The 24,126-nt window shown below is 51.4% G+C and overlaps 1 protein-coding gene across 13 annotated transcripts in view; it reads left to right on the top strand.

Moving 5' to 3' along the window:
• The window catches only part of PITPNM2 (phosphatidylinositol transfer protein membrane associated 2), a 206,790-nt gene that overhangs the window by 106,768 nt on the left and 75,896 nt on the right, over positions 1-24,126 (top strand). For all 13 annotated transcript variants that reach the window (XM_075568304.1, XM_075568312.1, XM_075568309.1 and 10 more), the window contains one exon: positions 1,535-1,718. In XM_075568304.1, coding sequence (XP_075424419.1) covers positions 1,641-1,718 — 78 coding nt within the window. In that variant the 5' untranslated portion in view covers positions 1,535-1,640. The remainder of the gene's footprint in view (positions 1-1,534; positions 1,719-24,126) is intronic.

Here is a 24,126-nt window from a genome sequence, read left to right as displayed (position 1 = left end):
GGACCATCTGCTGCATACTGGTATCTCTAATGCAGGTTACACACTCTTTTTACAGCCACAGGTAAAGGTTACACTTGTATTCTCTGTGTGTAGGTTTATAACAGGCGGGTAAATAGTAAGTTCTTTATAAGGAAGCACAATATCAGCCGTTGGATGCACAGGGGACATCAAGCCGGACATCAGGTGAACTGCTCCACGCTCCGTCATTTTCAGCAGCCGTTGTATTCCCAAAAAAATATTCAATATTACATCTGATTTATTTGAGACTTTGGAAGCTTTTAGCTGTGCGTTAATGGCTGTGTGTATATGTAATTATACCTAGAATAAGTTTTTGCAGGCATATTACTGTCTGTTTGTTTGTGTGTGTAGCTAATGACAAATATTAATACGGCATAATAATGTGCACTTGTTGCTTCCTTCCTTGGGGTTCATGCATCTGTCGCTTTATAATCTTGTCAAACTTTCCCAAATTTGCCTTTCCCCATGTTTTGTCGCCTTGATTCCTCTAGATCAGGGGCGGGCAACCCCCGTCCTCAAGAGCTACCAGCTGGTCAGGTTTTCAGGATATCCCTGCTTCAGCACAGGTGGCTCAATCAGTGGCTCGGTTGAAGACTGCACCACCTGTGCTGAAGCAGGGATATCCTAAAAGAATGACCTGATGGTGGCCCTTGCGGTCTGGAGTTGGCCGTCCTTGCTCTGGATCAATAGAACTATAAATATATAAATATAGGGTGGTTATCTTGTCCAGCTGCGATGGATGGTCTTTGTTTTAACCTATTTTTCACAGGAAGCGCAATGTATTGTAATATATTGTAATATTGGCGGGTCCCATTAAAGATGGCTATGCTGATGCCGTTTCTCAGCTGCATTGGAGATTTCGGCTGTGTAATGGCAGAGCAGTATACAGTAGATTTTATAGATGTAGCAGCCACAAAGTATTCAATGCTAAATTTGATGTGCTCCCAAGCACACCTCGCAACGAATGTTGGAACCCAGAGCAAAGAGCGTTGCTTGGGTGACTGCTTTCGCCTTATTACAACCACGCCAAACCGTGTCAAAAAGGGGCTGGTGTGTGATTTGTACGCAGCGGGAAAAACATACCCCGGTATCACCTTCCGGATGCACATTACCGGTTATATTGCAACGCGCCTGTAGAAACGCTACCAATGTGGGGGGCTTATCAGGGGGGCTCTGCTCCCGTCCTCGAGACCCCCTCACAACAGGTCAGGTTTTAAAGATTTCCCAGATTCAGCACAGGTGGCTCCATCAGTGGCTCAGTTGAAGACTGAGCCACTGATTGAGCCACTTGTCTTGAAGCAGGGACTGATTGAGCCACCTGTGCTGAAGCAGGGATATCCTTCAAACCTGACCTGTTGGGGGCGGGGGGGCTGGCTTGAGAACTGGAGTCGAGCACCTCTGGATTAGATCGTCACCGACAACTATGAAAGCAACCGGTATGAAAAGACGCAGAGATAACACGCTCCTTCCTCACGGCGGGCGGAAACTAACTTTGCTGTACCCCTTCTTGTTTCAGGTTTCCCCTCAATGAGTTCCTTGGAAGTCATTTAGAGACCGTCCGCTAAAGTCCACCTGGCGACTGTTTCAGGCAGCTCGGAGGAAGCCGCAAATTGGACTTCAAGATGCTCATTAAGGAATATCGCATCCCGCTCCCAATGACGGTGGAGGAGTACCGCGTTGCGCAGCTGTACATGATACAGGTGCGTTGTTTGGCTCTCTTAGAAAACACGACTGCAGTGTTGTCCTTGTACAGAACGGGGGAGTAACTCCGCCGTCGGAGCCGGGGGCAAACCCGCTCGGAATCCCAGCGTCCGCTCTTCGTATGACCTCGTGCAAGTCACGTGATATCCCTGTGACTCGGGTACTCCGCGTATTAAAATTAGATGATGAGATCTTTCGGGGGAAGGGACTCGTGTTTGCAAAAAGCGATGTTAAGCAAGCGTCATGCAATCATTTTTTGTTGTTATCATTACTCATTAGGACTTTGCTAAACCGTTTACCGGTGCTCAACTCCAATCCTCAAGACTGAGCCACTGATTGAGCCACCTGTGCTGAAGCAGGGATATCCTGGAAAACATGACCTGTTGGTGGCCCTTGAGGACTGGAGTTGGCCGCCCCCGGGCTTACAGCCAGTGGACCAGTGTTTGACTGTAACTGACATCCAGAAGTTTGCAATGCCCTGAAAAGCTTCCCGGTGCCGGGAGATGAACGTGGCGTTACTGTTATACAGTAATTAATACATGACATTAATCACATGCTAAATCAGTGTTTCTTCATCAGGACAGCTCAGTGTAATCTGGAGCGGTCTCATAACAATACATTTGGGATTTGCATGACATTGGAAAAGAGAGAGAGACAAAAGTAGCCATTTGCACCAACAAATTTGGTGCAGGGAGCGTTGTCATTTCTTTAAATCGGTCACTTCAATCTCCGTTTAAAGTCTCGGACACTATTCGATTATTAGATCCCCAACTTGCAGCATAACAAGAGGCAAAACGCCCAAATACAACATCCGTTTTGGATACTAATGATTTCATTCTGTATAGTGCACACTGCCCTGGACCCCTCAGATCTTACAATGTAAACGTACCGATTTAGGACAAAGTCATTATTGCAGCCACGCACTTCCTAGGAGACATGAAATGAGGTTTATTTTTTTAGATGATGAATGTATTCTCTGCAAGATCTGACGGATATGATGATCGGGGCGTTTTTAGCATGCTGGGCATGTGTGCTGAAAATATCCCTGAATTGAGATCCACCAGCCCACCGCGTCATTGTGAATATGTAATGACTGTCGTTGCTAAGGGACTGACGGAAACAAAATCTTATGTGCCATCGAATAGAAGAAATTTTAAAGGTGTGATCTGCTTTAAGATATTTACCCGCTTTGGTGGTACAGAGGACTACTCGGGACATAGATAAGAATTAGGGCAGAAAAGATATACAGCTCAATAAGAGAAACCTCCAATTTGGGAATATCACAGAAACCTTCGGATACAGCACATTTTCATCCCATGCCATGCTGATGCCGGAAGGGGGTAGGATCAGAAGATTCTCCTTGACTGAAAGGGTAGTGGAAGCATGGGCGGGTCTCCCAGCAAAGGTGGTGGAGGCCAGTGCAGTAACGGTATTCAGAAATGCTTTGAAGTATCCTGAATATTGCCACACACAAAAAAGCCAGAGGTCAAGTGAGGCCTGAGGCTTTATGTCATTGAAAATGGCTCTTCTTTAAACCAATCCAAAAGATTTAGCTTATTTTGCTTCTCTGGAAGTTGATTACAAATTGTATTTCTCAGGGCCTCCGAATAGGGACGTGTTAGTCAATTAAGTGTTTTCTTTACCATTAGCCCACCCTGTTCTTAACAGAGAGCCAATAAAGATAAGAGACAAAGTGGTCTCTGCCTGTGCAAACTCTTGCTGAACGCACAGTGACACCAGACAGAGGAAATCAGCCCCCCCCCCCGGGTCTCCGCTCAGTGCGTTTACAAACTAACTGAAGTGAGTACTTGTAGGTGCCAGATTTTGACTATACAAAAAAGGGTGTGTGCGCCGAGCACCCGCATTTGAAGTGAATCTTCTCCTTTCAGATTACTGCGGGAACGCTATACCAGTTATTCAGCGCGCGCGTGTGCGGCTCTGCGCATGCGCGCGGCGATGGCCGCACAGTCCAATGACGTCACTTCCGTCTCCATGAAGGAGATTTGTGCCATGGAATTTTACTAGGTGCCAGCAAAGAAGTTTCACTTCAAAAAGGCATCAATCAGCCAGTTTCACCCCATTATCACATCACTGCCATTAGTATACGTTGGTGCTAGCAGTGACTGTCCCTTTAAAACGTGATAAAGCTTAGTAGCTCTCGGCCTAGGTTGTATGTGCGATTTACCTGCCGTCCATACCATTCAGGGTTAACACCATCACGGAAAATACTGTATATGTATTTTTTTTAAGCAGCTCTAATTAGATTAAAAGCATCTCGTGTCATGCATGAAGGATGTACATTACAGCGGAAAAGAGCAGGCAAAAGACCTCAGCTGTGGGTCTCCATGGTGACGGGTGACGTCACGCCGTGCAATGCAAACAGCGGTGTGCGGGAGCGAAGATGTCCTAAGCTAAACCCATTGGGCGGCTGATGCAGGCGGGTTGCCACGGCAACAGATGCTGGAGCGGACTTATCGGCAGCGTGTGATGTCCGAGGCTTGCATAGGGATGAAGAGATATTTCCTTCGTGTTCCTTCACATGCAACAGATACATGGATGTCATGATCTCTCCCAGAAATAGATCACAGAAGGGTGGGTGGGTGGGTTGTGTGTGTGTGTGTGTGTGTGTGTGTGTGTTTACGGGTCCGAAAGCTGCAGGGGGAGGAGATGTGTTAAAGGTGCCATGCTTGTCAAGTGTCCATCGTTATAGCCGGATACCAGTTAGAATGTGAGTGCTGGCTGGCTGTCCCGGAGTGCTGGCTGGCTGTCACTGAGTGCTGGCTGGCTGTCACTGAGTGCTGGCTGGCTGTCACGGAGTGCTGGCTGGCTGTCACGGAGTGCTGGCTCGCTGTCACGGAGTGCTGGCTCGCTGTCACGGAGTGCTGGCTCGCTGTCACGGAGTGCTGGCTCGCTGTCACGGAGTGCTGGCTCGCTGTCACGGAGTGCTGGCTCGCTGTCACGGAGTGCTGGCTGGCTGTCACTGTTGACAAGCCAGTTTGAAGGGGGAGGAAGAGGAAGGGGTGTTAACACCTTAGCTGCCAGAGAGGTCAGGAACGCATTACTCTGCGGGGGCCCCTGGCAGGGAAGGGGTTAAATTGCACGCTTTTCAGAATAGGGACTCCTTTCTGTGGCTGTAGACAGTGCTGTGCAGCCCCTTACGCCCCCTGTGCGGCCCCTTACGCCCCCTGTGCGGCCCTGTGCGGCCCCTTACGCCCCCTGTGCGACCCCTTACGCCCCCTGTGCGGCCCCTTACGCCCCCTGTGCGGCCCCTTACGCCCCCTGTGCGGCCCCTTGCAGCCCCTTACACCCCCTGTGCGGTCCCTTACACCCCCTGTGCGGTCCCCTGTGCAGCTCCTTACGCCCCCTGTGCGGCCCCTTACGCCCCCTGTGCGGCCCCTTACGCCCCCTGTACGGCCCCTTGCGCCCCCTGTGCGGCCCCTTGCGCCCCCTGTGCGGCCCCTTACGCCCCCTGTGCGGCCCCTTACGCCCCCTGTGCGGCCCCCTGTGCGGCCCCTTATGCCCCCTGTGCGGCCCCTTACGCCCCCTGTGCGGCCCCTTACGCCCCCTGTGCGGCCCCTTACGCCCCCTGTGCGGCCCCTTACGCCCCCTGTGCGGCCCCTTACGCCCCCTGTGCGGCCCCTTACGCCCCCTGTGCGGCCCCTTACGCCCCCTGTGCGGCCCCTTACACCCCCTGTGCGGCCCCTTACACCCCCTGTGCGGCCCCTTACGGCCCCTTACACCCCCTGTGCGGCCCCTTACGCCCCCTGTGCGGCCCCTTACGCCCCCTGTGCGGCCCCTTACACCCCCTGTGCGGCCCCTTACACCCCCTTACACCCCCTGTGCGCCCCCTGTGCGGCCTCTTACGCCCCCTGTGCGGCCCCTTACGCCCCCTGTGCGGCCCCTTACACCCCCTGTGCGGCCCCTTACGCCCCCTGTGCGACCCCTGTGCGACCCCTGTGCGACCCCTGTGCAGCCCCTTACACCCCCTGTGCGGCCCCTTACACCCCCTGTGCGGCCCCTTACGCCCCCTGTGCGGCCCCTTGCAGCCCCTTACACCCCCTGTGCGGCCCCTTACACCCTCTGTGCGTCCCCTTACACCCCCTGTGCGGCCCCTTACACCCCCTGTGCGCCCCCTTACGGCCCCTTACACCCCCTGTGCGGCCCCTTACGCCCCCTGTGCGGCCCCTTACGCCCCCTGTGCGGCCCCTTACGCCCCCTGTGCGGCCCCTTACGCCCCCTGTGCGGCCCCTTACGCCCCCTGTGCGGCCCCTTACGCCCCCTGTGCGGCCCCTTACGCCCCCTGTGCGGCCCCTTACGCCCCCTGTGCGGCCCTGTGCGGCCCCTTACGCCCCCTGTGCGACCCCTTACGCCCCCTGTGCGGCCCCTTGCAGCCCCTTACACCCCCTGTGCGGTCCCTTACACCCCCTGTGCGGTCCCCTGTGCAGCTCCTTACGCCCCCTGTGCGGCCCCTTACGCCCCCTGTGCGGCCCCTTGCGCCCCCTGTGCGGCCCCTTACGCCCCCTGTGCGGCCCCTTGCGCCCCCTGTGCGGCCCCTTACGCCCCCTGTGCGGCCCCTTACGCCCCCTGTGCGGCTCCTTACGCCCCCTGTGCGGCCCCTTACGCCCCCTGTGCGGCCCCTTACGCCCCCTGTGCGGCCCCCTGTGCGGCCCCTTACGCCCCCTGTGCGGCCCCTTACGCCCCCTGTGCGGCCCCTTACGCCCCCTGTGCGGCCCCTTACGCCCCCTGTGCGGCCCCTTACGCCCCCTGTGCGGCCCCTTACACCCCCTGTGCGGCCCCTTGCGGCCCCTTACGCCCCCTGTGCGGCCCCTTACGCCCCCTGTGCGGCCCCTTACGCCCCCTGTGCGGCCCCTTACGCCCCCTGTGCGGCCCCTTACGCCCCCTGTGCGGCCCCTTACACCCCCTGTGCGGCCCCTTACACCCCCTTACACCCCCTGTGCGGCCTCTTACGCCCCCTGTGCGGCCCCTTACGCCCCCTGTGCGGCCCCTTACGCCCCCTGTGCGGCCCCTTACGCCCCCTGTGCGACCCCTGTGCAGCCCCTTACACCCCCTGTGCGGCCCCTTACACCCCCTGTGCGGCCCCTTACGCCCCCTGTGCGGCCCCTTACGCCCCCTGTGCGGCCCCTTGCAGCCCCTTACACCCCCTGTGCGGTCCCTTACACCCCCTGTGCGGTCCCCTGTGCAGCTCCTTACGCCCCCTGTGCGGCCCCTTACGCCCCCTGTGCGGCCCCTTGCGCCCCCTGTGCGGCCCCTTACGCCCCCTGTGCGGCCCCTTGCGCCCCCTGTGCGGCCCCTTACGCCCCCTGTGCGGCCCCTTACGCCCCCTGTGCGGCCCCTTACGCCCCCTGTGCGGCCCCTTACGCCCCCTGTGCGGCCCCTTACGCCCCCTGTGCGGCCCCCTGTGCGGCCCCTTACGCCCCCTGTGCGGCCCCTTACGCCCCCTGTGCGGCCCCTTACGCCCCCTGTGCGGCCCCTTACGCCCCCTGTGCGGCCCCTTACGCCCCCTGTGCGGCCCCTTACACCCCCTGTGCGGCCCCTTGCGGCCCCTTACGCCCCCTGTGCGGCCCCTTACGCCCCCTGTGCGGCCCCTTACGCCCCCTGTGCGGCCCCTTACGCCCCCTGTGCGGCCCCTTACGCCCCCTGTGCGGCCCCTTACACCCCCTGTGCGGCCCCTTACACCCCCTTACACCCCCTGTGCGGCCCCTTACGCCCCCTGTGCGGCCCCTTACGCCCCCTGTGCGGCCCCTTACGCCCCCTGTGCGGCCCCTTACGCCCCCTGTGCGACCCCTGTGCAGCCCCTTACACCCCCTGTGCGGCCCCTTACACCCCCTGTGCGGCCCCTTACGCCCCCTGTGCGGCCCCTTACGCCCCCTGTGCGGCCCCTTGCAGCCCCTTACACCCCCTGTGCGGCCCCTTACACCCTCTGTGCGGCCCCTTACACCCCCTGTGCGGCCCCTTACACCCCCTGTGCGCCCCCTTACGGCCCCTTACACCCCCTGTGCGGCCCCTTACGCCCCCTGTGCGGCCCCTTACGCCCCCTGTGCGGCCCCTTACGCCCCCTGTGCGGCCCCTTACGCCCCCTGTGCGGCCCCTTACGCCCCCTGTGCGGCCCCTTACGCCCCCTGTGCGGCCCCTTACGCCCCCTGTGCGGCCCCTTACGCCCCCTGTGCGGCCCCTTACGCCCCCTGTGCGGCCCCTTACGCCCCCTGTGCGGCCCCTTACGCCCCCTGTGCGGCCCCTTACGCCCCCTGTGCGGCCCCTTACGCCCCCTGTGCGGCCCCTTACGCCCCCTGTGCGGCCCCTTACGCCCCCTGTGCGGCCCCTTACGCCCCCTGTGCGGCCCCTTACGCCCCCTGTGCGGCCCCTTACGCCCCCTGTGCGGCCCCTTACGCCCCCTGTGCGGCCCCTTACGCCCCCTGTGCGGCCCCTTACGCCCCCTGTGCGGCCCCTTACGCCCCCTATGCGGCCCCTTAGACCCATTTAAAGTGCAGGAAATACAAATCTAAAGATGCCTAAACTGTACGCTTGAGCCGTGCAGAATTACAGTGCAATGAATGCGACGCTCTCTGTGTCCGGAGCAGCTGTTCGTGAAGCTGAAGAGAAGGGACAGTTCTCAGACGTGTCCCCGCTCCCAGCGTGTGGCTCTTATAAGGTGATCACCTTTACAGCCCTGTGGCATCTGGCCGGATAGTTAACCATTTCATTTCTACAAGGGCCTGCAACATGCTTTCCCAGTGCTGAAGGAGCTCCAGGGCCCAAAGCCAGCAGCATTTTGCAGGCACGAGGAGTCCCTGCCCCAAAGAGCTTACAATAGTTAACAGAGAAAATTGAGCGCAAATAACACTACTTTAACAAAATACAAACAAATAAAACATACTATCCTTAGAAAGTGCAGCTCCTGAAACAGGACTCAGTCCCAATCCAAACAGCAACCGATGGAGAACTGCAGGTGCTCAAATCTCATCAGGACATGGAAGCAAATGAAGACGCCCAATAGTGCAATATTGTCTGGTTCAACAAATAGAGAGTATTGATGAGGACTCTATGGATTTTACACTCGCGTATTAGACGTGATGATCAGGCAGTGTGGTTGTTATAAGTTACCAACTCTTCTCCAAACAGGTACTGCGTGTTTAGACCGGTATTATCCCAATGGGAAGGGAGGGGGAATCCACATATAGAAAAGAAAAAGCAAAAATAGTATAATATTGCTTTTATTTAAAAAAAACATAAAGTAATGCACTTACATACGTGACTTTGGGGTGAGCATTTAGACCACCCCGGGGCAATTGGGACGAACAGCACTTTGCACAGCAACAGCTTCTGCTTCACGGCCGATACAGTATCCGCTGGGCTAGATAATGCAGTCCTCCATTTTCAATGTCCCCAACAAAGTGTCCTTCAGCGGTGCAAGACTGCGCTCTACGCGCGTTTCAACATATTAGTCTTCCTTAGGGGCTAATCTCTGATCATCACGTCTAATATGTGAGTGAAAAATCTATAGAGTCCTCATCAACTCTATTTGTTGAACCATCAAAGAGCTTACAGTCTAGTTTTAGTACCGGAGACACAGGTAGTTACAACGACTTGCCCAAGGACACCAGGAGAGCTGACACTGGGGTCACCCACTTCAAAGGCAGGAACATTACCACGGAGCTACTTCTTCTTTGCCTTTATCATCACAATCACATGGTATTCTTAAAGGGTTAATGTAGGGATTTCTCAACTCCCGTCCCCAAGACCCCCCCCCAACAAGTCAGGTTTTCAGGATATCCCTGCTTCAGCACAGGTGGCGCAATCGCTCCCTGCTTCCGCACAGGTGGCTCAATCAGTGGCTCAGTCTTCAACTGGGCCACTGATTGAGCCACCTGTGCTGAAGCAGGGATATCCTGAAAACCTGACCTGTTGGGGGGTCGGAAGGGTGTCTCGAGGACTGGAGTTGAGCCCCCCCAGGGGTAGTGTTCTCTGGCAGGACAAAGATTGTAAACTCGCTGACATACGAAGGGGGGCAGCCGCTATAAATGTGTGTCGCTAAACGCACGCTGCATTTTTTTACAGCGAAATGTTTTCACTTGACTAATGAAATGATTTTCAAACACATCGCGAGCGCTAAGTGACTAAAGCCTTTGAACGGCGCCGTTCCTGATCTATATCTGTATGCAACAGACGAGACCATGGCTGCGGAAAGCAGATTGACGGCAACACAATTGACGTCAGATCTAATGAACACAAAGGAGCCATTAACAGAGCCCGGGCTAATTCTGTCGGCAGAAAGAGTGGGCTGTACAGCAAGCTTGGCTTAAATTCGTGGTGATTATTTTTGTTCTTCATATTGGCAGCTGAGCCCCAAGCCGAACCCAAGTGGGAGAGATGCTAAATGTATCTGGTTGCGCGTGCTTGAGGCAGCTTGTCTGATGGTTAAAGCTGCAATCTTTCAGAATAACGGGGGCGGGGGGCGGCACAGAAAGATGGCGGTCGGAAATCAGGCAGGAGGGTGCTGGGGCTTCTCTGTATCTTGGCATGAGGTGGGTGAGTGCCTCCTTCCCTCGTCCGCCTGCTCTCTGCCTTTCCAACTAGCACAGTGGCCTCCTTGACTAGCAATGGCTTACAGTGGGTGCTAGTTTCCACCAAAGGTTCATGCCATTAGCAAAGTAGTGTCTCCTGGGTGTGACATGCACTATAAGGTCCCTAGCCAGCTTCTTCCGTCCTAAGACAGCCCCAACTTCCCCTACAAACCCTTGATTTTGAGTGCTGACCCCATCCTTTTATATTGTAAGCTCCTTGTACAAGGGCCCGGCTTACCTACTGAACCCGTGTATGTTAATATTGTGGTTTTATTGGTTTTGTTTTTACACCACTTTGCGTCGCACTGCGGAATATGTCAGGACAGTGTTCCAAAAATGACTCTGATAGATGAATCCCGAGGTGGGGCTTCCCCTAAGCACAATGTACTTTGCAGCAGCCCTGCACATATATTCAGATCAGTCTTTACCCACTGCCCCTCTTGCAGTGAGAAAGTTATATTGCCTCAGCAAAGCCAGGTTTGATGTCTGAAGTATAATATTACTGGACTATGCCTGCTTATTTCCATACAGGGAAGAGTACTTCCCGTAGGATTATATCCTCTATCCAGCATTAACATTGTAATGACCATCAATTAACAAATATTTGTAATTTCTCTTTTTCAGAAGATTACCTTTTTAGGAAGGCGTTTTTTTTCTTTTCTTCCTACGCAGGGAGTTAATTAACAAACTTTGACAGTCAGTCTAATTACACACAAGTTGACTTTATGATCTTGTTTGCTCGTTGTAAGGCTTCTGTTACACAGTATTGGACTCTGGCAGACAGAACTAAACTCTAACTGTGTATCAGCGGATAAATCATATAGCCGTGTATTCTGTTACATTCCTGCTTTATACGCTTGTTATCTTCAGATATACTATATTTTCTTCGGTGTTGGAATCTTCCGGAGCTATTTTAGTATACAAATGCCACTTTCACTGCCAATATCGCGGAATTATCACTCTTTAATAGCAATCCAGCTGAAAGGTCTTATAGGGGGGGGAGTCACCACGACTAGGGGACCCTACCGCGGGCTAGCAGTAATGGGTAGGAAGGGGTTATTTTGGTGGTGTTGGGAGGTGTTAGGTGGGGCAAGCGGTTGGGGAGGTCCTCTCATCTTTATAAGGGACCTCCAACGTGGTCGCCAAAGTGCGCCATTCTGCTGGAAGACAGGTATGCATTGTGTGGTGGCTTTGGTTGGTATGGTCGAGGTTGTTTGGTTTATGTCACAGGTTAGCGGGGTGGCCCATGCTAGTATAGTGACGGGGGTGGGGGAGGTAAGTAGAGTGAGGATGCAGGGATCTTGGTGCCCTTAAGGCCTGTTTGGTGGTGGAATTGCTACATCCAGCAAGCCCAGGTTTTTCCTGTTCAGATGTATTGGTTGATTAAAAGCTGTGTCCTGTGTGAAGTTATTTGGGTTGGGGTTAATGGTTGGGTCCAGAGTTGAGTTTGGAGTGTACCTGGCCATGAACAATAATAGCTACCACCCTATAGCAAATATATACCCGTATAAAGTTGAAGCCATCCTGGGCAAAATCTCTTGGAGATTAATATAAAGCTCGGTATTTGGCTGTAAAATTACAAGTGATATTAAGAGAAAAAGGAGTTAGAGGGGGAATAACTTGACGAACACTTGATACTGAGATTTATCCATTTTCGTATAACTTGTCATCGATTTTCTCCCCTTTTATTCATCTGTTAAATCGACCTGGTCCCCGAGCATCTAATGTAACTGTTGTGATTTTCATTTCATGGTATCTCCACTCTACCCAGCCAAGTACCATTGATGCTCCATGAGATCACAGGAGATCCATAGAGAGAGCTCCATGAGATCACAGGAGACCCATAGAGAGAGCTCCATGAGATCACAGGAGACCCATAGAGAGAGCTCCATGAGATCACAGGAGACCCATAGAGAGAGCTCCATGAGATCACTGGAGACCCATAGAGAGAGCTCCATGTGATCACAGGAGACCAATAGAGAGAGCTCCATGAGATCACAGGAGACCCGTAGAGGGAGCTCCATGAGATCACAGGAGACCCATAGAGAGAGCTCCATGAGATCACTGGAGACCCATAGAGAGAGCTCCATGAGATGACAGAAGACCCGTAGAGAGAGCTCTATGAGATCACAGAAGACCCGTAGAGAGAGCTCTATGAGATCACAGAAGACCCGTAGAGAGAGCTCCATGAGATCACAGAAGACCCGTAGAGAGAGCTCCATGAGATCACAGAAGACCCGTAGAGAGAGCTCTATGAGATCACAGAAGACCCGTAGAGAGAGCTCCATGAGATCACAGAAGACCCGTAGAGAGAGCTCCATGAGATCACAGAAGACCCGTAGAGAGAGCTCTATGAGATCACAGAAGACCCGTAGAGAGAGCTCTATGAGATCACAGAAGACCCGTAGAGAGAGCTCCATGAGATCACAGAAGACCCATAGAGAGAGCTCCATGAGATCACAGAAGACCCATAGAGAGAGCTCCATGAGAACACAGAAGACCCGTAGAGAGAGCTCCATGAGATCACAGAAGACCCGTAGAGAGAGCTCCATGAGATCACAGAAGACCCGTAGAGAGAGCTCTATGAGATCACAGAAGACCCGTAGAGAGAGCTCCATGAGATCACAGAAGACCCGTAGAGAGAGCTCCATGAGATCACAGAAGACCCGTAGAGAGAGCTCCATGAGATCACAGAAGACCCGTAGAGAGAGCTCCATGAGATCACAGAAGACCCGTAGAGAGAGCTCTATGAGATCACAGAAGACCCGTAGAGAGAGCTCCATGAGATCACAGAAGACCCGTAGAGAGAGCTCCATGAGATCACAGAAGACCCGTAGAGAGAGCTCTATGAGATCACAGAAGACCCGTAGAGAGAGCTCTATGAGATCACAGAAGACCCGTAGAGAGAGCTCCATGAGATCACAGAAGACCCATAGAGAGAGCTCCATGAGATCACAGAAGACCCATAGAGAGAGCTCCATGAGATCACAGAAGACCCGTAGAGAGAGCTCTATGAGATCACAGAAGACCCGTAGAGAGAGCTCCATGAGATCACAGAAGACCCGTAGAGAAAGCTCCATGAGATCACAGAAGACCCATAGAGAGAGCTCCATGAGATCACAGAAGACCCATAGAGAGAGCTCCATGAGATCACAGAAGACCCATAGAGAGAGCTCCATGCACTATAAGCAGGAAACGCTATTGCAACGGCTGACGTCACACGGTCGCGTCGCCGTAGCCCTAACTATAAACGCAGCCTTAGGCCTGGGACATAGTGAAATAATCAGTGCGGAGGCGCGCTGAGGCTCAGGGAAAGCCGTGCTTTCCCTGGCCTTACACAGCGTGCCGTCCGTGGGCGTGTCGGGGGCGGCTCTGGGGGCGGGCCAATGACGTCACGGAGCTGGTTCACCCTCATTGGGCGAACCACTCACGTGACCGGCCCTGCGCTCCTGCGAGTGCCAAATTTGAAAACTTGTTAAGACACACACTTCCCGATAGCCCTGCTTCAGCACAGGTGGCTCAATAAGTCTGTGCTTCAGCACAGGTGGTTCAATCATTCCCTGCTTAAGCACAGGTGGCTCAATCAGAGGCTCCGTCAAAGACGGAGCCATCTGTGCTGAAGCAGGGACTTATTGAGCCACCTGTGCTGAAGCAGGGATATCCTGAAAACCTGACCTGTTGGGGGGGCTTGAGGACTGGAGTTGAGCACCCCTAGTTGTATAGTAAGGATAGTGCTTTATAAAACGATGGCAGACTAAGTAGCCGGCTCTTATTACCGTCTTGTTTCCAGGAAATTCTTTCTGCTTCTTGGAAGACTGCGGTATTCCTTCAATGCCCCGATACTCTGTCCCTTCAATGCCCCGATACTCTGTCCCTTCAATGCCCCGATACTCTGTCCCTTCAATGCCCCGATACTCTGTCCCTTCAATGCCCCGATACTCTATCCCTTCAATGCCCCGATACTCTGTCCCTTCAATGCCCCGATACTCTATCCCTTCAATGCCCCGATACTCTATCCCTTCAATGCCCCGATACTCTGTCCCTTCAATGCCCCGATACTCTATCCCTTCAATGCCCCGATACTCTATCCCTTCAATGCCCCGATACTCTATCCCTTCAATGCCCCGATACTCTATCCCTTCAATGCCCCGATACTCTATCCCTTCAATGCCCCGATATTCTATCCCTTCAATGCCCCGATACTCTGTCCCTTCAATGCCCCGATACTCTGTCCCTTCAATGCCCCGATACTCTGTCCCTTCAATGCCCCGATACTCTGTCCCTTCAATGCCCCGATACTCTATCCCTTCAATGCCCCGATACTCTGTCCCTTCAATGCCCCGATACTCTATCCCTTCAATGCCCCGATACTCTGTCCCTTCAATGCCCCGATACTCTATCCCTTCAATGCCCCGATACTCTGTCCCTTCAATGCCCCGATACTCTATCCCTTCAATGCCCCGATACTCTATCCCTTCAATGCCCCGATACTCTGTCCCTTCAATGCCCCGATACTCTGTCCCTTCAATGCCCCGATACTCTATCCCTTCAATGCCCCGATACTCTATCCCTTCAATGCCCCGATACTCTATCCCTTCAATGCCCCGATACTCTATCCCTTAAATACCCCGATACTCTGTCCCTTCAATGCCCCGATACTCTATCCCTTAAATACCCCGATACTCTGTCCCTTCAATGCCCCGATACTCTGTCCCTTCAATGCCCCGATACTCTATCCCTTCAATGCCCCGATACTCTATCCCTTCAATGCCCCGATACTCTGTCCCTTCAATGCCCCGGTACTCTGTCCCTTCAATGCCCCGGTACTCTGTCCCTTCAATGCCCCGGTACTCTGTCCCTTCAATGCCCTGATACTCTATCCCTTCAATGCCCCGATACTCTATCCCTTCAATGCCCCGATACTCTGTCCCTTCAATGCCCCGATACTCTGTCCCTTCAATGCCCCGATACTCTGTCCCTTCAATGCCCCGATACTCTGTCCCTTCAATGCCCCGATACTCTATCCCTTCAATGCCCCGATACTCTGTCCCTTCAATGCCCCGATACTCTGTCCCTTCAATGCCCCGATACTCTATCCCTTCAATGCCCCGATACTCTATCCCTTCAATGCCCCGATACTCTATCCCTTCAATGCCCCGATACTCTGTCCCTTCAATGCCCCGATACTCTATCCCTTCAATGCCCCGATACTCTGTCCCTTCAATGCCCCGATACTCTGTCCCTTCAATGCCCCGATACTCTATCCCTTCAATGCCCCGATACTCTGTCCCTTCAATGCCCCGATACTCTATCCCTTCAATGCCCCGATACTCTATCCCTTCAATGCCCCGATACTCTATCCCTTCAATGCCCCGATACTCTATCCCTTCAATGCCCCGATACTCTGTCCCTTCAATGCCCCGATACTCTGTCCCTTCAATGCCCCGATACTCTGTCCCTTCAATGCCCCGATACTCTGTCCCTTCAATGCCCCGATACTCTATATCTTCAATGCCCCGATACTCTGTCCCTTCAATGCCCCGATACTCTGTCCCTTCAATGCCCCGATACTCTATCCGCATGAAGGGAACGTTCTGGGAAGGGGCTTTAAAAAATGGCAAACGTTTGTTCCCTCGTTTAGGGAAACAAACTGCTAACGGGGGATGTGTATTGTGACGGGATTTCTGCTTTAACAGATTCTTCTAAACTCGGCGCGGGGATTTGAACCCAGTGTCCTTCCTCATGTAAAGCGGATGTGGTGAGCGCTGCTGAAACAGGGGTTAACTTCTGCTATGCACGCAGAGGGAGCTGGGTTCAACACCCACCTGAACGAAACAGATGAACCGCTCTATCGGAAGCGTTGCGAAGCCAGATGTGTACACGGCAGGATCAGGAGTACTGTAAAACCAATGTGACTCTTCTTTTATCATTCAGATTGGGGTCACCCCTGTGGGTAATGTGGTTCCGCGACATCTGATTTAGAGAGTTGCTCCTTTCAGTTGCGGACAGATTTGTGTCACTTTCGCTGACTCTGTTCCCAAAGAAAAGACGCCTCCCCTGCACATCGTAATGTCAGACAAAATGGAGTCATCACTCGCTTTACCAGCCCTATCCGTCCCTGGGATATTAGCATCTGAATTATGGGGGGAAAAGACATTGATTTCACAATACTCCTGATCCTGACATTGTAATATCTTACTTTGCGACCACGCTTCCAATATAACCGTTACGTTATTTTTATCTACTCGTTTTTTCCATCAGTGCGGTGCAGGGGTGAGCAACTCCAGTCCTCAAGGGGGGCCACCAACTGGTCAGGTTTTCAGGATATCCCTGCTTCAGCACAGGTGGCTCAGTCTTTCTACTGCACCCCCTGTGCTGAAGTAGGGTTATCCTGAAAACCTGACCTGTTGGTGGCCCTTGAGGATTGGAGTTGCCCACCCCTGGGTGTATGGGTCACCCCATCCGCTTTACATGTAGACGGTTATGGGTTTAATTCCCAGTCATCGCTTAATCAAAGCGACACCTTCCACACTTGGGGCACACTCACATTTTCTCGTTCTCTGTCAGGGGGCCAGCATAATAGCTTACAGACGCTTCTGGCATTGAAGGGGTTAATGGCGAACACCAACACAAGGCCAAAGTGAACTAATGGCGTTGAAGTGATGAAAGGGTTAAATAGCGACGTTTTAAAGTAATTTTTGGTCTTGCGAAATAATTGTGCGTTGTTTTAGTTCCCTTATGTTCGGTTTGTGTTATCGCATGGTAAGTATTACCCCTTCCTGTTTTCTGACAGGCAGAAGATGTGCATATATCAGATTGCATGATCATTCGGGGGGGGGGTGGGGGGGGTGTGTGCAAGGAAAACAGATGAATAATGACCCCCGCTACATTATGACGTAGTACACAACACAGAAAGTCTGGACTGATTCTCTATGTGACATGGTTAGGGATTCCAGTTTCTCGTGTTTATTCCATTTTTTTTATTTTTCTGGTGTTTTCATTTGGTTTATAAAATAAATAAGTCTTTGACTGAGCCACTGATTGAGCTACCTGTGCTGAAGCTGGAATATCCTTAAAACCTGACCTGTTGGGGGGTCTTGAGTTCAGCACCCTTGGTCTAGCCCAGGGGAGCGCAAACTTTTTTTCCTGCGCCCCCCCTGCCGGCTGTTCCCCTCTTTCCGCGCCCCCCTCCCCGCCCCTTACCTTTGCTTCGGCGGCGGCATGGCAACGTGACGTCACATGACCTCGCCGCGTCATTTCACGGCGCGTTGCCATGGCGACGCATGTAAGAAGCCGCCGGAGCCAAGGTAAGTGAGGTTTACAGAGGCCTTCGCCGCTTCCCCGGCACAATTTAAGTGCCTTCGGGAAGCGCGCGGGGCCTCCGTAAACCCCGCGCCCCCCGGCCCCCCAGTTTGCGCACCGCTGGTCTAGCCCATTCAAGTCCTTATAAAGCCATTTTAAGCGAGAAATGTCTTTCTAAAGCATCCTCCCACATTCCCCTGAATCCAAGCAAGAGGTGTCTTTAAATAGACAGTCCGATCAGGCAGAGGGTGTCTGTTCTGCTCCCGTGTTATGATATATTTAGAGATTCCTGCTCAGCTCAGATGAATCCCGCAGCACTACAAGTTTTGACAGGTTATAAAAGTTGCTTATTAACTGGCACCTGAGTGACGACTTCTTCCCATGTCTGGGTCTAACCGGATCGTGCCGTCAGATAGAAATATTGAGAAATCTTACATGCTAAGTGGTCATGAAGCAGGAAACCGTGGCCAGAGCCTCGGGAAAGGGACATCCCCACTTAGAGCCCAACAAAAGCAGGTGGACTTCCTTAAACATAGAACATTAAAAAGAACCCATACAACAGAGGGGGGGGCGGGGGGGGCCGAAAGAGTTAACCCCCTACCCTTTAAAAAGCTGCAGACCAAGCAAGATCCTACACGTGTGTTTTTTTGTTTTTTTAATAAATCACTTCTGTACAATGTGAAAATACTTGAATGTTTTTTTTAACTACTCTGAATTACATATTTCATGTATTATAATGTAACAACTTTTTTTGTTTCTATAGCAACCATTTACAAAGTCGCACCCCCTTCCTCTTCTGAAACAGGCTCTGGCACACCCCTTTTTGAGCCCTGCCCTTTCTCTAGCAGTGCACCAATTGTATCTAGTGACTGCCTGGTCACGTGATCTTCCCCACAGAACTTTGCATTTTGGGTCCTCTTCTGCTGCACTGACAGCCATTTAGTGAGCCCTCGAGCCGAATCTTCGCTGATTGATCAAATGAGAACGGATCGATCGGAAACTTAGCTAATTACTTATTGTTTGGATTGTATTGATGCACATGTTAAAGGGAAACAATAAATAATACAAATAAAAACTGGCAGCTTGGACTGCTGCTTTAACTCCTTTATTCTGGATTTAACCCCTGCAGTACTTGGAGGTGGTCAACAGTGCCTGGCTGGCATAGAAGTGGTTAATGATGACCTCCAGGGGTCAGTCACAAAGTCCTAACTTGTGTCAGTAGACAGATGACGTAACACTGATGTAGTTGTGTTGTATATATTTCCTAGTACAGCGGTGGGCAACTCCAGTCCTTAAGGGCCACCAACAGGTCAGGTTTTCAGGATACCCCTGCTTCAGCACAGGTGTCTGAATCAGTGGCTCAGCCCAGTCTCTGCCCTAGGGGATGCTTCCATAACGGGAGCTTGGCCTACTAACGAGATTAAAACGGCAAATGCAACCTGCGCTTAATTCACCACAATATTTATGCGACTTTTTTCTAAACTTCAATGTATTCACTTCGGGAGTCCAGGTGTTCAAATTCAAGCCGAACCCCCCCGACCTACGGCGAGAATCTTGGCAAAGCTTGCCGATGTTAAACGCAGACACAATGCGGAGGCAGCTTTCTCCGCCTGAACAAAGGAGAAATGCGTGCGAAACCGTTGTGCGCTCCACGCGCTGTGCGCAAGCCATTTGCATGAACGTTTCAGTATAAAGGGAGATGGGTTTGGGGCTTGTGCAGCACTGGATGGGTTAAAAAAAAAAATCCAGCATCCTTTTGGAGGAAAAAAATTCTGCAGTTAACCTCAAAACTGCCGGAGACGACGGCGAGCTGCGTGAATTCCCTTGCAGTGTGTGGCTGTCCCTTCTGGCAGGGAAGGGGTTAATCACGGTTTGGCTTGCTTTTCCCCCAGCCGAGTGAGTTTCTTTGTGGAATAGGGCACAGTCGGGATCCCTTTTATGTATCTGTAAGTATGTACACTTTCGCCTGGCAGCACAAACGCTTGCCTTTCTATGCAGCGTCTCTCAGTCTACATTCAGTTTTAATGATATTTTGAATTTAAGATTCCAAGTAAACACTGTAAGCAAACACGCCTGCAGGACTCGCACCCGGAGAGAAAGCACTCAGCCATGTAACTGCCTTCACGGCTTTGTCATTTCAAATGTATGTACTAATGAAATGCAAATCAATTGTTCTTATGTAGAGCTGTGGGTGTACGTAGAATTTGGCATGCACCAGAAGTCCCCGATCCGAGGAGCTGACAATCTAATTTAAGTGCAGGAGGCACAACTGGGTTAATCGTTTCAAGGGCAGTGATATTACCACTGGGCTATTGCGTCAACTACTCCTTCAGTCTAACTGCAACAAAAACGCATTTAGGAAATAACACAGAATACAGTATACAGCTATATTTAGACTGTCTATTCTTTCCAAGTGCTCTGGATTGAGCCGAAACGTTTAGTGATTAAAATCACCTTTTTGGCATTTTTGGAGTATCTATCCTTAAATACTTTCTTGTGTTATCAGCTGGACGGTATGCACCCAGATAAGAATATTGATTTTTTACTTTGGCGAATACCCTGTGTGTATATATATATGTATGTGTGTATATATATATGTATGTGTGTGTGTATATATATGTATGTGTGTGTGTATATATATATATATATAATATAGAGAGAGATACAGATAGATAGATAGATAGATAGATAGATATAGATGTAGAGGTATCGGTACCATGTTAGCCGAGCTTAATAATCATAAACGAATAGACGATACCGTTCTGTGGCTAACGAAACAAAGACAAGCCTGACGCAGCGTTTCGCACCATTTGCTTCTTCAAGGGGCTTCAGAAGTGATCTCTTCTTCCGGCGGTGTTACAATGGATGAAGCAAGAAAGGATTTTACTTAAAAACAGCGCATGCACTGCACAATGCACTGTTTTTAAGTAAAAACCTCTCTTGCTTTATCCATTGTTACATCGCCGGAAGAAGAGATCAGTGGATCTCGAAAGCTCGCACAAATAAAAGCATTTCGTTAGCCACAGAACGGTATCGTCTATTCATTTTTGAATATATATATATATAATTTAAAGTACAGTTTGGAAGTCCCGTGGTACAGAAACATTTGTTGTAAAGAAAAGCATGGTGTGAATGTGACCAGTCACATAACCTTATGCACACATCATCCTTTTACGGTGGGCTTGCTGTACTTCTGTCCCCAGCATCAAAACAGCGTGATACATTTATAAAATGAACGTGGAGGGGCGGGGGGGGGGGGGGGGGGGGGGGAAGGAGAAGGACAGATCCTGCGATTCCAACATCCTTCTGGCAGAACAGACGTACCGTGTGTTTGGACAGTATCGGACACGGCTAGCAATCTTTCCGCCAGGGGCGTACAGGGGGCCAGTGTGTTTTTGGGAGAAATAAACTTGCGCTCTTTGCCTCTTCCTTTCTCTTTTCCCTCTGGCACCGAGTGGGTTATTACAGGAGCAGTTCCTCTTCTGTGGGCAGAACGGCCAGAAATGCCGGCAGGGGGACGGCGGTGCATGCAAAGGCCAGAAATGCCGGCAGGGGGGCGGCGGCGCACGCGCGTCTTCCCACTCTGCTGTTCTTGCCCCTTACGAGTTTCGCATTGCCCAAGTGTGTTCTTAAAAGCGACAGCCCTGTGATCTATCGCAAGGGGGACTCAGCTCCAATCCTCAAGACCCCCCTTCCCCACACAGGTCAGATTTTCAGGATATCCCAGCTTCAGCACAGGTGGCTCAATCAGTCCCTGCTTCAGCACAGGTGGCTCAATCAGTCCCTGCTTCAGCACAGATGGCTCGATCAGAGGCACAGTCTTTCACAGAGCCACTGATTGAGCCACCTGTGCTGAAGCTGGGATATCCTTAAAACCGGACCTGTTCAGGGGGCCTGAGGACTGGAGTTGAATACCCTATCACATGAATTCAGAACCCTTTAAAGCTCTTTCATTGCTGCACGACGAACAGAAACGGAGAGAGACCCCTTGAAATATATCTAAAAAAATATATATATATATATATATATATATATATATATATATATATATAAAAAAGGGGACATTTAGGCATCTATAGAAAGAAAAAATAGCGACGTAACAGGACAGGGGCAGTAAAACCCACCCTAATGATCAACATGTACATATTTTCCAAAATGGTTTGAAGATACTTTGGTCAGTTCTTCATTCTTCCAAAGTAGAACTGGATGTGACCACTCCTCGGTCATTGCACCGGTTCGGCCTTCGTCTCAGGAGGTGTTTTTTTTCTGATGGGATTATTCCCTGACCTGTCTTTCTTTTTTCTATCTATTAATCATTTGGGCGCTCGGAAGCTGCCCGCGCCGCCGAGATCTCTTCAAGTTAGACGGGTGAGACGAGGCGCCCGCTTCAGCGAGCCTAGCTCAGCCCATGAAAGCGCATTTTAACTAGCGGTGTCAAAAGCTCTTATATATCGCGCAGTAAAGCGCAGGCAGCGTGCGCTCTCCATCATTTCCTCCCATAAAACGCAGCGAATCACGCTGACAGAGGGCCTCATCGCATATATAAATGTGCTGTGAGAGCCGCTCACAAAGGGAAATGTAGGCGTGGAAATAGCATAGACATAGTTATTTGAGCATCAGTCTGTTGGAGTCACCGCTGCAGGCACAAGCGGCAGTATTTTGAAGGGAGTAGATACAGTACTTTTCATTTATGACACTGAGTGTTTGCTGCTACTTTATATGTGTAGGGCAGGGTTCTCAACTCCAGTCCTCAACCCCCCCCCCCCCCCCCCCAACAGGTCATGTTTTCCAGATATCCCTGCTTCAGCACAGTTGGCTAAATCAGTGGCTCAGTCTTCGACTGCACCACCTGTGCTGAAGCAGGGATATCCGGAAAACCTGACCTGCTGGGGGGGGGGGGGGGGGGCGAAGAACTGCATTTGCCCACCCCTGGGTTACGGGAGGGGTGACACCCCAGAAAGCGCTTGCTCCATGCCTACACCGCAATGCATTATATTGGTCTGTACCTGTCTCCTTCCCCACTCTACCCTCTAAACCTCGCCGACAACCGGCATTATTATTATTATTATTATTATTATTATTATTAAACGCACCAACCCGATATTTTTGCTTTTTCCCCAACACATCACGTCCAAAAATAAAAAAAAAGTGTGCTCCAACTTCAAGGCTTTTCCAACCAACGTCCCCCTCCTGCAAGTGTCCCACCGACTAATTCCAGCGCTCGCTCTCATAAATATCTCCACGTAATGTGATTGCTGCTTACAGAAGAGCTGACAGGCCAATATATCATTCGGAAAGAGTATTGGATTTATAATGAACTTCAATTAAAAGCTATATTTAAAGGCTCCAGAATAGACTTTTGTGCAGTAACAAAGATATATATTGTTCCATTGTTTTATCTCTATTATTATTATTATTATATTTTTATAGGAAGTTGAAAGATTAATGTTTATAATCATGGGCACGTCATACCGTTTTTCTCCGTCTCTTTTTACCGTCCCGGCTATGATTCAGCATCATTGCGCCTCTGCGTAGAGTAACACATCCATTTTTTGCCTGTTCCTAAATTATTTAGCACCTCTAAATGTAGTGATTTGTTCTAATGAATAACCACTTTGTTACCTATCGCTGAGTGTGCAGAACTGCTGTTAGGGGTGCCAGGTGGCGTCTCCAAAAATACTGGACACAATGATGAAAGGTGCAACGCGCTTGAGATTCCCCCCCCCCCCCTCAACGCTCCATCTTGTTTCCTCCTGTCCTTGGTCCCATCCCCAGACTCTTGACACCTCCTCCTATTTGGCTGCTTTTGGGTAATGCAGCCAATCGGGATGGAGGAAGCTGCCCAGCCCCCTAGCAGCAGCCCTGCTCGGGGAAATCCCGCCCCCCCCCCCCCCCCATGCCGGTCAGGTCGCTATATCCAGAGCAGTAATATCGGTATAGACACACATGTCCAGTATTACCTCTCATCACAGGGTGTCCAAATACAGGACAGTCCGGTTCCATACTGGATCCCTGGCAAGCCTAAGTCTGCTGTACATACAGTAAAGGTTTACAGAAATATTGCCTATCCCCTGCGTTCCCCAGCACCACTGGATATAGGCCCCTTATTTAATATACTGCAAAGCTGTTCTCCCGTGCTGGGGAAGATTTGAATCCCATTCATTTAAACGGAACAACTGGACCCTTCTTCAGCTCTGGGAACACGGCCATCTGTTTAACTTCACCAGAGTACAAGGCTCTCTAGTCCAAAGAGCTTGCAATCTAGTTTTGGAGAGACGGTGACTGACCCGAGGTCACAAAGAAACACTTTTTTATTTATTACAAGCCTCATGAAGGGAGTTCTGATGGGGACAAAATATTCCTATACTTTGACTCCATATTTTGTAAGCGCCCTTAAAGCAGCCAGCGCCTTGAATAATTCCCTTGAATGTGTTCTTTTTCTGAGCGGGAACCCTATGAGAAGGGAAGCTGCTGCTGCTCCCCGGACCTGCTGCTCCCCGGACCTGCTGCTGCGGCTCAAGGT

Source organism: Ascaphus truei, chromosome 13 (genome assembly GCF_040206685.1).
Source record: "Ascaphus truei isolate aAscTru1 chromosome 13, aAscTru1.hap1, whole genome shotgun sequence".
In the NCBI taxonomy this organism is placed as follows: Eukaryota; Metazoa; Chordata; class Amphibia; order Anura; family Ascaphidae; genus Ascaphus; species Ascaphus truei.
This window is presented reverse-complemented; position numbering and strand designations above follow the sequence as displayed.